Source organism: Micropterus dolomieu, linkage group LG19 (assembly GCF_021292245.1).
Source record: "Micropterus dolomieu isolate WLL.071019.BEF.003 ecotype Adirondacks linkage group LG19, ASM2129224v1, whole genome shotgun sequence".
Classification (NCBI taxonomy): domain Eukaryota; kingdom Metazoa; phylum Chordata; class Actinopteri; order Centrarchiformes; family Centrarchidae; genus Micropterus; species Micropterus dolomieu.
The window spans coordinates 9415679-9434303 of NC_060168.1; the positions used below are offsets into that span (position 1 = coordinate 9415679).

Below are 18625 nucleotides of genomic sequence, written 5' to 3' on the forward strand. Positions count from 1 at the left end.
TGGAACTTAGGCCTACTAAGGGACAATTTGTTGTGACGTTTCATGTTTTGTCTGGCAGTCATGTAGTGTAACCGTAGTGCATAGTGACATAGTGAAGTTATCTCTAGCATCCAGAGAAGTACGTTATCACTTGTGTTGCAGAATGGCAAATTAATGACAGCATGGATGGATTATAACATGATGGGCCCCTGTGCCTAAACCCTGCCTGCTGTGGATTAAGGCCCTGAGACCCTTCCCAGGGTCCGCGAGCTTATGCCTATTTGTTTATCCGAAAAAGCTTTTTTGTGACCACACTCAGAGCAGAGATTAGCCACAAAAGTATTTTCATAATACCCAAAATGTTAATGTTTGAACATAGGAATATTCAAACAGGCTTAAAAAATAAAAAATAATAGCAGTATTAGTACCTGTACTCTACTCTACTTTTTATTAAACATGTGACAAAAAACACTAAATACGGTTAGCATGGCACTTCTAACTAGCCCCTCAGTTGAAAAAGGCTAGTTTTATATACATTCTAGTTACAAACTAATAAACTGTACTTATTTTACTTGCTAGTATTGTACTAAATTGTGTTTCACTTTTCTGTTGTTTTTTTTATTTAGATAATTTGTCACATAAAGCATCTTAGTAGTTAGAGTATAAGAAACGTTTTCTCTTTAAACAAAATGTATTATCATCATTATTAGTAGTAGTAAGTTAGATATACTGTACATCATCCTCATGTCACCTCATTTTTAAATGTCACAAATGTCAGTATAACAGCTACAATTAATGGATAAATTTATACAGTATCTTAATGTAAAGGGGGTAACACTTTAGTTATTTTAAAAATATGTCAAAGTTGTTTTTTTGACTTTCAAATACACCACAACAGCACAAGCAAAAGCCACACAACATGATATGATGATTACAAACAAAGGTGCACACAAGCATTGTCTATCTGTGTGTGGCCATGTAAGTACAGAGGGTTTCTAGAAGCACTTTAATTAAGTCTTTTTTCTTCTGTCACTCAGCGAGGTGCGGACACACTGCGAGCAGACACAACCGAAAGGTGAGTTTGTGTTAGTGGTTGTTTGTGGTTTGACCACATGGTTGTGATTGATGGAAGGAGTTGTAAGAGTCGTTTGTGGTTACGTTGAATTCTGTCTGTGCTCCTGCAGATACTCAGGAAGCTCAGGAGCGGCCTCCATGAGGAAGGTAGGACAGTGGACAGTGCTATGTCACTGACTGTTTATTTCTTAGATGTTTTATTTACATTTACATATTTACATTTATTCATTTATTCATTTAGCTGATGCTTTTATCCAAAGCGACTTACAATTGCTATACATGTGGATGGGTCACAGGGGGGGATTGAACCCGGGTCTCTCACACCAATCTTATCCATTGCGCCACTGCCACCCCAAAGCACTTTATAAATCTATGCATACCAGTTCTGATATATTTATTTACCTGCTTTTAAACAGTGCTGTCTTTCCAGTATAGTATTTGATTCTGTATTGAAACCCCATTTCAATAAAGCAACAGAGGCTTCAGTTACATCAACAATCTCCTACCAACCACACATGGAGATTGATTGTGTCCAAATAATCGCTTAACATACAGCCAGACAAGAATAGAAAAGACGCCTGAGATTAAATCCATTCATGACTGTAATGATTAAATAAAAAATAAAAGTCAACTGAGGTAAATTGCTTTCCATATTTAGGTTACTGTGACACAGGAAGCTGTGTTAGTCATTAGCCCTAGCCTCTCCTCTAAAGCACCATGAGTTGTATTATGCAATGAGTCAGCTCAGTTAGATATTTATTCGGTATTGTTACCTAGATAAAGGCTAGGTAACTTTAAAAGAACAAATAAAACACTATTCTTCTTGAAAATGAAACTTTAAAAGAACAAATAAAACACTATTCTTCTTGAAAATTAAAGTTTTACTATTCACTATTATTTAGTTGGTCTGGGGATGACCAGTTGCTTATGGTGGTTCATGCTAGCTAAAGTTAGCTAACTTTTGATAGTTATTTGTTACACTAAATTTTAGCATTTACCTTTACCACTATTACCATTGCGGCCCTAGTAGCTGTTGTTCAGAAAAAAAGTCATGCTGCTGGCATAAATACAGCAGAGAAATTATAATCAACAAGGAATTAGGCCGTAGTGAGTTGTTTTCATCACCAATGCCTTTTAATATAGTGGGCGGAAAATTTTAATTCACAAACTAAGTACTGAAAGTCATAAACCTTTTTCATGCATTTCACTGTTTTTAATTCACTAAAATAGCAGCATGGGTGCAGTTTACAACATCCTGACATCCATTTAGTGTTTTAGTCTCTGTGGCAGACAGCTTTCAGTTCTCCATCACAGGTTGTAGGTCATTTCCTGGCTGTAGCAGTTTTAGTGTTGCGATCCCTCTGTGCCTGTAATCCTCTCTGCTGTGTTCCTGATAAAATAAAAATAAGCTATACATGGAGAGTGAGCTGGCAGCAACCTCTCTCCATGCATCAACACCAACCCAGAAAGTTTGCCTGAACATGTCTTTTTCAAAGGGTGTTTGACCTAACATCTTTTTTTCTCTCCCCTCCAGTCTTTCCATTACACCTCTCTAAGAACGAAAACCAAAAAGCGAAGTAAAGGTAAACACCTTGGTGCACTTGCTCTTTAGATCTTCTGATGTATTATCTTTACAGTTCAGTGCATGTATGTGAGCATAGGTAGCTCCAGAAAGAGCGTACCCCCAAACTGTATCTCAACCTAAATGTCTGAACTCCTACTTTACAGGTGTGTAAAAAGCTCTCTAGTTTGGAGCGATTCAATAGTTCACATTGCTTGCTGATTTACAGGAAGAAAGTCCCACTGTGAGCTACTGCAGACTTAAAAAGAATCCAGACATTTGGATTCAGCCTGTTAGTGCCAGACTGGAACCACTAAATACATGGCCACGCTTCTACTTTACATCCTAGTATTTTTCTTAATTCATTTCTGAAAAGTTGAAAGTTACTAAAAGTTATTACTGAAAGTTACTGTCAGTATTAACGCTGTTCTTTTCTCTCTATGCAGGTTCCCTCACTAGTGCCAGTCGAAGGAGAATTTCGTGTAAGGACCTGGGCCACGGTGACTGTGAGGGCTGGCTGTGGAAGAAGAAGGATGCTAAAGGCTACTTCACCCAGAAATGGAGGAAGTACTGGTTTATCCTCAAAGAGTCCTGCCTTTACTGGTACACCAACCAAAATGTAAGGAATCACATTCAACTGTCATTATGTCCTGAATCATATTGTCAAACTCCTCTAGTTTACATCAGGCTCACTTCCTCCCTGCTTCATCATTGAGTATTTTTTAAAACAAGAACAAAACTAATGTGCAGTCAGATATTACAGCTTTAAATAAATGGGCAATTAAAGGTCCACTATTACACATAAAGGTCAGTCTACTCTCCGTGGTATTACTCAGCATGTAAAAACAGCTGTATGATGTCTTCTGTTGTTTTTAAGGGAGCTTTCTAAAGTCTGAGAAAATAACTTGGATAATGTTATCAGGGTTATTTTGAGTTAGGATAGAGACTTTAAATATTTGACAACAAATCTTCGATATAAATTGGGGACATTAGGCCTCATGCAAGAACATTTCATTTCATGAAAATGGCACAGAAGAATAAAAAGAACAACTTTACAAGCTCCGAGATTGAATTCCTGCTGGGGTAGATCCATAAAGAAAAGTCTATCCTTTTTAACAGCTTCAGTAGTGGAATTAAGGGACTTGCTAAAGCCAAGGACTTGTCATAATATAACAACATAACATTATCAACAGGCATAAAATGGACTTATAGAAAATGAGATTTGTCTCCCTCTGCTCCTGCTCTTGTATTTTCCTTGTCAAAATGTTGTAAATGTAAGTTATTTGAAAGGAGGTGTCACACAATCATGTTCAATATTTTCTTTTATTCAGAAGATGATCAGTTAGACTCTGCCCCACAGCCAGGACCATCTGACGCTCCATATCACCGTCGCTTCCCACACACACAAGTGGTGTCTTATACACACCAGGAGGAAATGTTGAAATGTCTTCAAACTATGTGTGCCACATTAGAAAAAATGTCAGACAGCCTAGCGAGCATAAGTGATGTGTTAAAACATTCTGATGCCAATAAAATGTAAAATAATTCTAGTCTAAATAAAGTAATTAATTAATTAATTACAGCATGATAGCCTAACCTAAAGCCACGCAATTAGTTGTTTCCTAATCACGATGGCATTTTGACGGTGTGGTCTATGTAGTGGATTATCTGGCATGTTCTCTGGAGGTGCTGGATGGTATTGGAACGCCTTCATTCATTGCAGTATTATGCAATACACAGCATACTAAAATAATCTGACATGCCTTCTCTGGAGTGTAGAGCAGCTTGCCACCAGCTGTGTCGAGGCACATCCACTTGGCCTTCAAAATTCTAATTGTGTATTCTACCACAGCATATGTGCGTTGTATGACGCTCATTGTATGACGCTCATTGTATGACGCTCGTGTGACACTCGTTGTATGAGCTTGTCTACTCTGTGGATTGACTAGAGGTGTCATGAGCCAGGGAGCACTACCTCAATCACCTGGAGAAAATTATCGTGATATAATTTTTTTCAATAACAAATATTCAATAAATATTTTATTCTATTCACTTGAATCAATTGTTTTGAATGTTCCACCTCAGATTTGTGAAGTGATCCACTGTGTTTGCCATCAAGTGTTGACCAAAAATCAGCCTTTAAACTCGAAAGAAATAACAATTCAATACACCTGTATCGTGATTTTATCTATATCGAAAGAAATGAAACTTTTTCGCAAAAACGTAAAAACATTTTTGGCCATATCGTCCAGCCCTAGAAAATGATTTGCAGTTGACAAGCCACTTGCCAATAAGCCAGCCATCTCTACGGGCACATTGCACAAGACACGTCCCAACCACGCTATTCTGCAGAACAAAGGATGGCCCCAGGCCATCAGACAACGGCCTTTAGCGAGTTGTATCTTGCATCTGATTAAATTTAGATGTTGATGGAGTGATACTGCTTGCGATTGAGGAAGGGGAATGCATCAGTGGAAGGCGCTTTGATGAGTACATATGGACAGTCTATTGCGCCTACAATGTTGGGTAGTCCAGTAATGGCATGAAAGTGTACAGAAATTTGATGTACATGGGTGATAATCTGATGAGGGCTTTAATGACCATGAGATCTGACTCCTATCTCCCTTTAGAAAGTTCCTAGAGCCAGGTATCTGATTGTGGCGAGTACCTGGACATTTGGTGGAATAGGGTTGGATCGGCATGTCTGTCGTGTTGACAAGTCTCGTAGAGTTGCAGATCTAACAAGTTGCATGTTCATAGAAGCACATCCTGTGGTAATCTAAACCACAAACAAAACACAATGATACCAGAGACAAACAGTTCAATATCTAATATGAGTGGAACAATGAACACGCAACAAATGAAAAGTGCAGCCCAACTAAATATACCAGGAAGGGTGAACATAATGACAAACACCAAGGACAGAACAAATTCAAAGTAAAACAGGAAACAGAATGAATGAACAAATGACATAAAGAAAACACAACAGACAGATGAGACCACACAGATACAGGAAGTGAAATATGAAAGACATCAGAAGGAGGACTAACCAACATAACCACAACAAAAGACTAACACCAAAACCCTAAAACCATTACATTAACATTCAGTTACTTTATAATTTAAGTAAATTTGCAGTTTGAGATGTTCATATTAATATTTAGCCAATTTAAATGGATGCTATTGTTAGGCTATATGAATACATTTAGAAATATATTATAATTCAAATTACAGAATCAAACAGGATACTGTCAACATAATTGTGTTATTTATATACTGTATTTTAATATACTGGATTTGATTTTCAAACTCAAAATTGCTTCAAAGAAATGAAATACATAAACCATTAGCGAAAATCTTAGGTTGGAATAACAGCATATTAATTGCACATGACTCCTAGGACAGATCTGCACCATAAAGTATGTTCATGCCTAAGAGAAAATTTTAATCACTTGTACAACAAATCTGTTGGTATGAGTGGTTCTTGCATGAGGCCAATTGACTTTGAAAGATGACAAAGATTAACAATGGGAATTGTAGGATCTAGACTCACAGGGACTCCTTCAAGTTTGACCATTCTTTAAAAACAAAGCTAAATTGTGTACCCCTTTTAAAACTATTGAAAACAAAAATGACCCTGTAATTATGATGTCCCCATTCCAGGTGAGAAAACAACACATCACAACAAGACATTAAGAATAAATGTTACAATGCAACATTTAGCAGTTAATTTTCCAAGTTATTTTAGAAATATTTTTGCTGGTAAGTGTTATCAAATAATCTCATGATGAAATAAATTGTAGAAAAATGTTGTTAGTTTTGGGAATATTAGTTAATAATAGTTATATGTGTGGAATCTATTCAGTGTTGCTTTTCATCACTCAGAATCTGTTTTTATGTAAAATCACAATTCTTGCATTTGTGCTTTCAGCTTTCATCACCAGGGAATGTTGCAACTAACACTCATTTCTGCCAGTTATTTTCTGGATTAATCAATTAATCATTTGGTCTACAAAACATCAGAAAAGTGAACAAAATATATTATGAAAGAAGAGGACAAAGCTTTAGCTTTAGCTTTTTGATTTTGGTTGACTTAAACAATGCAGTGATCTAAATAGTTGGTGATTAATTTTCTGTCGGTTACAGCTCTAATTCAAAGTAGTTGATCTGTCCAATGCATTTAGAGCATTTTGACCTCATACAAACACAAATCTCACTGTAAGACTTGAAGATAGGGTATAGATGTTTGGATCAATAGATTATTGGAATATTTGTAATATTATGAAGAAAAGAACAATTTACTCTGACCCAAAATTAACTGTAAATGTGAGTCTGCGTACTCAGGATAGTCATATCTCATCTATCCTTTTATGTCAGGTGGTGAAAGGAGTTTATCTCAGCCAATATACTGTAAACAACATATGCTGTTTTCATATGCTTGACGACAGTACTACTATCCCAAATAGAATTGGTATATCAGTTTGTATGACATTTTGTTTTCTGTGTTGATGATGTACCAACACTCTCCATCTGTCTCTGCCTGCAGGATGAGAAGGCTGAGGGCTTCATCAGCCTCCCAGAGTTCAGAATAGACCGAGCCATAGAGTGCAGAAGGAAATTGTGAGTGTCCCTCACATGCCGCCAGAATTACTAATCAAGCACATTTGCTCTCACCCACACAACACGAACGCATACAAACCTACCGCGCATAGGCGAAAACACTAATAAGTCTCCTTCTCCCTGACTAACTGCAGTGCCTTCAAAGCCTGTCATCCCAAAATCAAGAGCTTCTTCTTTGCCACAGATTGTCTTGAGGAAATGAACAGGTGAGTGAGTGGGTGTCTCTGTGAGTCTCTGTGCTTGTGTCTTAATGTGGACAATAGTCAGATGCAGGGGACATCATGTGTTCTTTCATGAATATTTTAACTGAGTAAACCAAGTTTACACAAGAACAACAACAGCCCACACAACACTGCGCATGAATAAGGCATGAACCTGACCCTCTGGTGTTAAATGTAGAACTGTGTGTGTGTGTGTGTGTGTGTGTGTCACGTGTGTGCTTGTGTGAGAAGGAGATCATGGTGATATTTGCAGGAGCGCCATCTTGATGAGTTCTAATTATCCACACCTCTCCTCAATGACACGGGGCGATAATTGGGGGAGATTAATTAACCAGCTATATTTGACTTCCATACTGTGTTTGCCAGTTCATGTGGGAAAGCGTGGTTGCACACATTTTTACATGCATTTGTGTGTGAATACATGGGTGTTGGTGTAGGCAGCAGACAAATGTCCTTTTGTCTGAAAAATGTATCAATACTTTTTGGTGCACTTAACATCTGGATAGTCTTAGCTTCCAGAGGCAATCACATAGTAGTGTTAGAGTAATACACTGTTGAAAAATGCTGTAGAAAATGCCAGCAAATTTGACCAATAAGCAGCGTTCAGTGCTGCAAGCCCCACCCAGATAGTTCCTGGATCATTTGAAAATACTATTGCCCGAGTCGGAAGGGTTTTAGGAGTAGGCTAACCTAAGCACTGAATGTAGAGACTGGCTCCTTTGGTCGAAACACAGATAAAGTTCCTGAGTTCCTAAAAAAGGTTCCTGGTGCCCCGGGAAAGGTGAAAACAGGCTATAACTAAGAGCACAACAATAGCCTATGTAGATTATCACAAGCCAAATTGACTGAGATAAGGGTGACGTTAATTCAAAAAATTTTCATATTCACAGCAAATCCCATGAAAATACTAAAATCAGCCATGTTGCTCAATCTCTCAATACTTTCTCACTTCCCTGTGTGTGGTTCTCATCCCCTGGCCCATTGGTCTCTAATGAAGATGTAAATCTTTAAAAATCACGCACAAAAATAGGTTTTATTTTCTTTAAAATGCTCAGTGATATCCTACAGCAGCTGGTGTCCTGTAGTTTTTAGCAAACATTACTCAAGCAGGAGGAAATGGCACATTTGTTGGGGACTACTACGTGCTAGTACTTATATCTGGAAACAGAACTGTGAATGTAGGATTGACTCAAAGTAAAATACAGTGCCCATGTTCATCTTCACGAAAGAACACGTCACCCAGTGCAACAGTGTGGCTCACTGATGCTGTTGTTTGATGATTTTAATGGTTTTAGGGACAACAGTGGAGTTCAGCCTTTGGCTACAGAGGCGATACATGTTAGTAGGATCAATTCATGCTAAGTTTTGGTCTTTAAATAGGACTTTCTAATCTTAATATGGAAGTTGCTTCCTGTAGGATGCACTTCCTAGTATGACGAGGTCCTGTTCCTCATGCACAGACTAGGCCTCTATTCTTAGCAGTGACCTTATTATTAGGTGTCTGCAGAGAGCTACAGGACAAGTCGGCATCTGCAATGGAGACAGACAGAGAGGATGGGAGGAGGACAGGAAGCGCAGATGAGGAGAAAGAACGCCATCTGAGACTCACTGTTGAGAGAGAAGGGGACGTGGGATTGTCATTTCTCTTTTTCTGCATCCATCTCTCTAATTATCTCAACGCTTTTTTCTACTCATCAGGGGGATGGAGCCAGTTAGACAGATATCAAGTGTTAAGAGACACCATTTAAATTATTTAAAGGGAAAGTTTTTTTATTCATCACCCACCATTTACCCAGTATAACCCATCCTTCGCTCCTTTTCTCATCTATCCTCCAATGCCTTCCTTCTCCTTGCTTTTCATCCCTCCCCTTTGCATTCTTCTTTTTCTCTTTCCTTGCTTCCTCTAGGTGGATGAACCGGCTGGGGCTAGCTGCTATTGGCTACACCCCAGACGACAAGGTGCCACGCCCGGATGAAGGTGAGACGGATTCACTTGGCTACAAATGGCCGACTTTACCATTCCAATCATGGACTGCTAACATGTACGTGTGTTTGTGTCTGTTTTTATTGAAATAAAAAGACTACTGGAGTGAGAGTGATCAAGACGAGGTAGATGGCTCAATGACGCTCAAACAGGAGGGACCCTCATCCCTCTGTGATACTTATCACCGCACACCATCAGTAAGTACACACACATACACACTCAACATTTTCTTTGCAGTGTTTCATTCTGATAGAATATTTTATTCCTAAAAGCCTTACAATTTTCAGAGCTGCATAGAGCAGAGACTCTCAGCATTAATAAAACATCAGAGTGTGAAAGACTCTGGTTCGGTAAGCAGCCAAGACCATCACTCCTCTGTGTTCTGCTGCCAGAACTTGTTTACAATCTGACCTCTAGGTGGCGACAGTTGCCATTGTTCATTAAATCACTGAAAGATAATGTGAACAGTGAAGTTTGCTTTCATGTTCAGCCATGTTTTCACAGCTGAGCTGCCATACATACAGTCATGTCAGTCATTCCTGGAGTTACTCAACTGCCATCTCATTGCTTTTTTTGCTCTCATCTTTTGGTCTTTTCTGCTCTTTACACTATCCTGTTGTGCTTTCCTTGCAACACCTCCTCCTTCTCCTTGCTTTGCGGGGCACATTTTCCTTGTATCTGTGCTCACATTTCTGCCCTATGAACTATCTGTCCCTCCTCACGCCTCTCTTTCCTAACCAACCCCGTCAACCTCACAACCCCTCGGCCCTTCAGGCTAACCTCCTTCACAGTTATGACCAGTTGCCCCGCTCGGTCAGCTCCATGAGCCTCATGCGCTCCACTCCGTCCCCACTCCCTCTACCAATGAGTGCCTCCACCTCCCCCATCCCTCCACAGATGGTCTCTTCCACCTCCCCTCTCCCTCTCCAGGTCAATTCCTCAAGCCCCTTCCCGGAGCCCAAGCACGGCCGACATTTCTCCAGCGAGTCCACACACTCCCACTCCTCGGCCGAGGACCAGCGTGGAGACGGGATGGGCATGGGGACTGGGACAGGCAGCACAAGTACCCACTCATCAGGCTGCCGTTCTTCCCATCGTGAGCGTCGGTCCTGGCAGGACCTCATTGAGACCCCTCTGACCAGCGCAGGGCTGCACTTTCTCCAGACTGCGCCGGGGGAGAGCGATTATGGAGGCCTTATGGGGAGCATGGCTGGAGAGATGGGGCTGTACGGAGGGCTGGGCCGACAGAGCATGTCCCCAGAGAGACGCAGGCAGGCCACGCTGCCCGTGCGGAGACACCACGCCGCAGAGAGGGACAGGGAGCGAGACGGGCCCTTCCCTCTGGAGCGAGGTCCACACACACACAGTCACGCACACCGACGGTCTCACAAGCAACGCAGCCAGAGTCTGCCCAGGAACAGGGACCCGATGCCAGGGAAGCTGTTACACACCTCAGCTCATATGGAGGAGAGGAGCGAGGACGAGGAGGCGGAGGGACAGGCTGCAGATATTCTGCAGGGGGAGGAGGGTAAGGAAGTTACACATCAGTTCTGTTTTATACAGGGAGAAAAGCTTTCAGAGATGTACATGAAAAAAGTCTCTCTGGTCTTCAGAGGAATAGACTTTTAAGTAGCAAATTAGTAATAATTAAAAGTATTGTGCTGTACATGATGATTTCCTTAATTAAAGACTGTATTATCTCAGAACTGAAGGTATTGCATGTTAACTTTGCTGTAAAATCAGAAAGTCAAAGGTAAACAGGGTATCGGGGGAGAAGTGTACCACAGGATTTAGAAAGATTCAAATAATCAGAAGTCTGCTACTGTTTTGGGTCTCAGAGACCCCAACTGGAAAGTTTAAATCCAATGGATGTTTGTCTTGTCTACCGTGTATCTGTTTCATTCAGCACTACCCCTCCCAAAACCCAAATATTTCTCATTAGGATCTCTGTTATTGAAGTTTTATAACCGTTTGTGTATAAGAACTATAAAAGGGAGCTTTGCTTTTTATCTGTAAATTACCTTTTTGCAAAAAAGAAAATATTTTTGGTACATACATAGCCTACATAAAATAAAATAAAAATAGAATATTTCCTAATTTTATATGATAACGCTGTTGTGGGAGAATTCCTGTATTTCAATACCTTCATCAAATGTCCAAGCCCAGTTTGCAAAGATTACGCCTTCACTACCTTTTTATTAACATCAGATCAAAAGCAAAATTGTATGCAGAGGGGATAACAATGTTAAATTAGCAATTATATATACATTGTACATATATAGTATAAGAAACAATGAGAAAAAAAGCTCATGTCATCAAGGCGCATGGGTTAATCTGTAAACTGTAATTACTAGCTGTCAAATAAAAATCAGTACAAAATTTCCCTCTGAATTGTAGTGAAGTAGAATCATAAAGTGGCATATAATGGAAATGCTTTTGTAAAGAAATTTAGAATTTTACTTAATTGTCCATTGTGTAATATTTAGGAGACAAATCTGTCCATTGACATAAATGTAATACAATATCCACAACTATGTTTTCAGTGGTATATAAAGAACTTACATGATGAACAGTTATGCAGGGCTGGGGAGTAACGGATTACATGTAACAGCGTTAAGTATTCCGGATACAAAAATAAAGTAACTGTATTCCGTTACAGTACAGAAAATAAAGACGTAATCAGATTACAGGTGTATTTTGTAAAAACGGGGATTACACATAGGGATTACACACAAAGTTTCCATTAAGCGGAAAGCGGAGTGCTATTTGTTTCCTATAAAAACACACAGCCAATGAGGGATTTGTCGCAGATATTGGTCGCCGTATATCTGAATTGAGTTAAATGTATGTTACGCCCCCACCCCGTTATGCCGACTCTGTACAGACTGATTCCAGCTCCCAGTGAGTGGACACGGCAGCCGGACCCAAGCACAGAGGCCAGTTTGACCACTGAGGATACAGTATGAAGGTGGTTTTCATTCCGGGTTTGGCAGTTGTCACCCTGGGGCTGAGTCAACTAATGAGACTGTGTTCGGACCTGTTCATGTTGCCTTCACTGGGAGGGTGCTGAAAGCAGTTTTGTTGCCTGCTCGCCTGTCAACGCTCCCCGCAATAATCCCTAATGCAAGGCATATGGTATAAAACATTTAGGCCTAAAAGGTCGTGGAGTTTGCATGTTCTCCCCGTGTCCGCGTGGGTCCTCTCTGGGTGCTCCGGCTTCCTCCCACCATCCACAGACATGCAGTCTAGGTTAATTGGGGACTCCAAAATTGCCCTTAGGTGTGAATGTGAGTGTTAGTGGTTGTTTGTCTATGTGTGGCCCTGCGATGGACTGGCAACCGATACAGGGTGTACCCTGCCTGTCAGCTGGGATTGGCTCCAGCCCTCTGCGATCCTGTATGCAGGATAAGCGGTTGATGATGGATGGATGGATGGAATGGGATATTTTATAATTGTATATTTCTCTAAAAATACACTGAGCAGACACTGCATCTTTGATACCCTCTTGTCTTTATTTGCGTATTTTAGTATTGAAGTAATCCAAAAGTAACATTACTTTCATTTTTTCATTTTTAAAGTAACACTCCCAACCCCACCATTATGTTTTTATTACCTTAGAATGAGCCATTTGTATCTACATACACCGTGGGTCCTTTAACAAGGATGTCGCCATGTTTTGCTGCCTGAACAGACAAACTGCTCTACAGAGCGCATTTTGTCACCACGTTGAATACGTATGAAGAAGTAACGTTAGTAGTAGTAGTAGTAGTAGTAGTTGACTGGTTTATTAGAAGTAAGAAGAGAAGTGAAATTTGGACAAATGGAGGCCCATATGTATTATTTAGCACAAGAGCCAACAGCAATTCACAACCCTCACCACTAGATGCCACTAAAACTTACACATTAAACCTTTAAGTACAGTTCTTAAGTAAATGTACTTTTACAGAGTTACAATCCACCATTGCATTTAGGGCGTTGGTTAATTAGAAAAAAATAGGTTAGTTGGGGACTTTTCTCTAATCTATGCTTTTTTCTTGTGGTTTCAGCAGTGCTCCATGGAATATAGTTTATAGATTGCTTGTGTTTACCATTCTATGAATGTTTTTGTTACTGTATATTGTAACAATTATACAAAAGGGAGTTACAAACCACATTAAACATTAAACCTACCTTGTACCTTTACCTCTTAAGGCCTCCAAAAATGATTGAAATGAACCAGTCTGAGCAGGGAAAATTAATCTATGGTGACCTCTGTCACAAAAGTATTTGGATTGAGGTGGAACAAACCAAATAGTTTGGAAAGCACTGATTGTTCGATTGTACAAACAAAGGGCCTGGTGCAAGGACATTTTTCCATTCTTATCCTAAGCTTACTATATATATATATATATATATCAGAATCTGAAATCAGAATCAGAAATACTTTATTGATCCCCAAGGGGAAATTCTTTTGTCACAATTGCACTTGTCAAAGGTAGATAGATAAATAGTAAATATATAATAATAATAATAATAATAATAATAATAATAATAATAATAATAATAATATATAATATGTAAATATAATAGTATAAATATAAAAAATAAAGACAAATATAAAGGTGTGTGGGTATGTACAATATTTACATTATTAAGAATTATTATGGTGAACCAAAAAGGACAAGTGAATATATAGCAGCAGAGAATATATATATATAGATAGATAGATAGATAGATAGATAGATAGATAGATAGATAGATCTTAAATAGGGCTGGACAATAAAACAATAACAATAATTATCGCAATATATTTTTTTTCAATAACAATATAACAAATGTTCAATAAATATTCAATAAATTATTGATTTTATTCACATGAATTATACACGAATTAGGACTTAATTTTTTAGTAAGATGTTTATTTTGTTGAGGAAATAGGACTGAAAAAAAGCTTTTGCTTAATTTTACTCAGGCATATTTGTTGACAAAGATTTGATCATAATTGTTTTGAATGTTCAACCTCAGATTTGTGAAGTGATCCACTGTTTGTCATCAAGTGTTGACCATAAAAAAGAGTTTAAACCTCAATTAACCATTCACCATCACTCAGGAGCAAAAATCAGCCTTTAAACTCGAAAGAAATAACAATTTGATACTTATCGTGATAATTATCCATATCGAAAGATAGGAAACTTTTTATTGTGATAACATTTTTGGCCATATATATAATGGCACTTTTGGAAGACACGCTAAGCAGGAGCAACAGACAACAGGCAATACTGTTTGGTGATTTGGTTCGGTCAATATTTAACTAGAGCATAGGGCTGAACGATTTCGGAAAATAATCTAATTATGATTTTTTTTACCTACATTGCGATTGCAATTTAATATGCAATTAATTTTTAGGCTCTTTATCTTACATAGATTAAACATACACTGTTCTTTCTTGTAGGCCAGGCCTTTGTTATGATGAAATTCGGTGATGCTTATAATGATTATTATAATATGAGAAAGATAATTTGTGAGTCAAGTCATTAAATAATAAGATATAACATCATCAGGTAGGCCTACCTACAGACAACAAAGTTTACCAGTGTGAACTGTACTATACAGTAAGCCTCAATACAAAACCCACAGTTCATCTCAGTTCAAATCTCCTAGGAGTCCATCTCTCATCAAAAACTAAAAAAATACTCAGTTTGAGGTTCAATTCAAAAGTTGGCCAACGAAAATAACACCAAGTGCCTCTGTGTTTAATAGACAAGCTTAGTTATTCTCCGACAACACCGGAGTTCTCCCGCAGCCTCTGATGCTGGTGAGCAGCGCACTGGCTGTAACTCGGATCAAACCGTGCCTCTCTTCGCATTTTTCCTGTCCGCCAAAGCGGCGGATGGCACGACGATTTCACCCACCATCACCACCAAGTTACCCGCGGTGGTGGGCGCTACTTTCATTCCCTGTGTAATAATCAAATATCAACATCAGCGGATTAGTTCTCGATTAATTGATTAACCTTTCGGTCTATAAAATAGTAGCTCAAGCCCAATTTGACCTCTTGTATTGCTTGTTTTGTTCTACCAGCAACCGTCAACAGTCCAAAATCCCAGAGTAGCCAATTTACTATCATAGGAAGCTAAGAAAACCAGCAAATATTTACATTTTAGAGGTTAACTGTGAATTTTTGCCCTTTTTTTCTGAAAAAATAGTAAATCGATTATCAAAATAATTAATTTATGTCAATCAACAAATTGATTAATCAACTATTTTGTTCAGCTCTATAAAGAACAAATGACCGTATATTCAAATGGAGTTTGTTGTGTCATTCTAGCAGTGAATCTGACTCCTCTCCTGGGTGTCTCAGACCTGCGGGAGTTGAGAGTTGAGAGCAGAGAGAGGAGGGTGTCGGAGGGAAGGGAGCGGCGGGTGTCAGAGGGCCGTGAGCCGGAGCTGTTGGACGGGCTAGAGCAGCTGTACCGGGCCCTGGAGCAAGCCAACGTGACAGCCCTAGGAGACCCAAGACCCTGTAGCAGGCAGGAGCTTCGACGTTGTTTCACCCAGAGAGCCAGGGACCCCCTGCTCAATGATAGACTTCACCGGGTCCGAGCCCTCCGCAGCACCTTGAAGGTACCACAAACAGAAGATTTGGGGGATTTAAAGAAGAATTAGATGTTTGAGGAATCAATGCGGTAACTCCCCGGTGTCTCTTTGCTCCCCCAGGCCAAAGAGTCCGAGCTGGCAGTAATATGTGCGCTCCTGGAGGACCCTGGCCTGTGCTCCCAGACCTTCAGAGAGTGGAAGCAGTGGCACAGCGAGCTCTACTCAGACATCTGCCAGCTCAGTCCGGGCACCAACGGCCAGGACGACCTCTCCCCGCTGGCCGCACCTCTCATGACCCACACACACTCCTTCATTGAGACACATGTGTGAGAAAGAGAAGAAGAAGCAAAGACTGAACTGATGCACGCACACACACGCACGCGCACACACACACTGGGAGCTTTACATTAGCTGAATCCTCTCTCTTGATCACGACTCTGAGCACGCACTCACACAAACACGCACACACACAGGAACACACATTGTAAGATGTGTAAATATCATAGAGGGAACAGTCTGAGACCTGCGTGTACGAACTTTTGATAATCCTGAGGACCCCACAGGGTGCCTATTGCATGCCTGAACAGAAAGCATTAATCTTCCTTTGTCTATGGAACTCAGCATAAACTCCACACGCTTGTCGAGCAAAATGGAAAAAAAGGAGGACTTTTTAACATGTTCGTTCCTTTGTATTCTCTCGGTTTTGCTATTTTTTCCTGTTTATTTAAGGGGTCAGGGGGAGCTATGTAGCAGCAATACAGAGGAGAATCCTTTTCACCACAGCACTGTACTACTTTTGTACTGATGAACTTTGCACCCAGAGCCACCAGTTCTCCCCCTTTCTCTCTCTATCTTTTTGTTTTCTCTCACCGCATATCTCATTGATTTACAGGGACCTCACTTGTTTTTCTAGGCTGAGCCGACGGGACAGTGTGGGGAAAGTAAGGGCAGTGAGTTTAGTATAAGACTGTGAAAGGTAGCCGTCAATGCTGGTTTATCTGTTTTAGCCGTTCCTCTGGGAACCAATGAAAACAAGTGTCACGAGCATTGAAGGAACCATTGTGCTGGCTAGATGCGCACTATTTCAAACTGTGAACTGTTCAAAAAAAAAAAAAAACAACCACAATTTTATCTGCAGAAGGAGGCTCCTCTGACAGCTATGATTCAGTTTGCATTCTCTTTTCCTCTCTTTCTTTTCATTACCTCTCTCTCTCTTGCTCTGTGTTTCTGTCATCTCCTCCTTCTCTTAATATTCCTTTGTTTCCTCTCTCTCTCTCTCTCTAGTCGTCAAAGACTTGTGTATATGTGTATACTGCTGTGTATACTGATGTAAATGTTTGCGTTCCACTACCACTGTGATATGCTTCTAGAGGTAGCGGAGGGAAGACAGAGAGTATGTATTTGCGTGGGTGCAAAACGTTTTGGGGTTTTTTTGTTTTCTTTTTTCAGTTTCTCATCTTTTTCTTTTATCAGCGAATGCAAGAGCTGGAGAGTTCTTTTCAAAGGAGTCACTCACTACAAAGAATGCACTTTCTATATCTCTATATCTCATTGGCTGCATCACAAGGTCTATGTCTCATTGGCCTCTTTACCATTGCTGTTCAAAATATCAGGTAAAAGCATTTGCCGTCTCATTTTCTAAAGATTTGTGTACAGTCTACAAATATATTTAAACATAGAAGAATATATAAATCTATTTACGTTTTGTGTCATAGATATAATGTAAAGTATGATGTATTCTATGCCAAGGTTTTGCAGTGTCCCCCTCTTCACTCTGTAGATGCAGGGTGTTTAGCAGTTGAACAACTAGGAGGCAGAACAACAACAACAAACTCCATCATTGACAGTTTTCTGGTTTACATCATGGCTGACCCTTCTCCTGGTGATGTGTTGCATGAGAAAAGGCCTGGGGCTGATTTTATTGGACAGGGTAAAATATTGTGGATCATTTGCGTTCTTTTCTTTTTATCTTCCTCCCATGATTGCAAGATAGTTTGACTTGTAGCGCATGATACATGCAAAAGCACTGTTGAAATATGACTTTTTATTTATATGTTCATAGATTTAATGTATTCTTCTGATTTTCATTAGATAGTGTTTGAAGACACACACTGTACAATAACTGAGGGAGGCATGTTTGCTGCTCAGTTACGTGATCTAATGCAGATCCTCCTTCAGCATCCTAGAAGGGGGTTTCAATTTGATGTTTTGGTTTACATGGAAGGACAGACACTAGTCCAAAGGCTTCAGGAAACTTACCTGACAGACAACAGTACAGTTACTCAAAACTAACAAAAGCTATTTTGACATTCCCTTATAGATTATGGTTGATACTGGACGGTCAAAGACCTCGCTACACTAAATGGTCTTTAATGTCTGTGAAACCCGGATGAATCATTTCATCTGCAATATCAGGCCAAGGACTCGACGGTGCCCCCCAGTGTCGAAGACTCTGAGAGACATGCGTAGCAACTGCTGCATCCAGCACTATCTGTACTTATTCTTCATATTTTACTGTAGTTCTTTGCGTGTAGGTTCAGGTTTTTTCATCATGTCACACTGTCGTGAAATATCAAACACACCCCAGAGATATAGCTCATGTTTTTTGAA

General features: G+C 39.7%; 1 protein-coding gene across 2 annotated transcripts in view; it reads left to right on the forward strand.

Moving 5' to 3' along the window:
- The window catches only part of si:ch211-26b3.4 (connector enhancer of kinase suppressor of ras 2), a 49829-nt gene extending 32220 nt beyond the window's left edge, over window positions 1-17609 (forward strand). The window contains exons 13-23 of one of the 2 annotated variants that reach the window (XM_046031611.1): window positions 1017-1054; window positions 1164-1200; window positions 2588-2636; window positions 3061-3233; window positions 7161-7234; window positions 7369-7440; window positions 9363-9433; window positions 9536-9636; window positions 10214-10967; window positions 15747-16042; window positions 16136-17609. In XM_046031611.1, the coding sequence (XP_045887567.1) occupies window positions 1017-1054; window positions 1164-1200; window positions 2588-2636; window positions 3061-3233; window positions 7161-7234; window positions 7369-7440; window positions 9363-9433; window positions 9536-9636; window positions 10214-10967; window positions 15747-16042; window positions 16136-16345 (1875 nt within the window). In that variant the 3' untranslated portion in view covers window positions 16346-17609. The remainder of the gene's footprint in view (window positions 1-1016; window positions 1055-1163; window positions 1201-2587; window positions 2637-3060; window positions 3234-7160; window positions 7235-7368; window positions 7441-9362; window positions 9434-9535; window positions 9637-10213; window positions 10968-15746; window positions 16043-16135) is intronic. The other variant, XM_046031612.1, reaches the window with a different exon arrangement.
- The last annotated feature ends 1016 nt before the right edge of the window (window positions 17610-18625 follow it).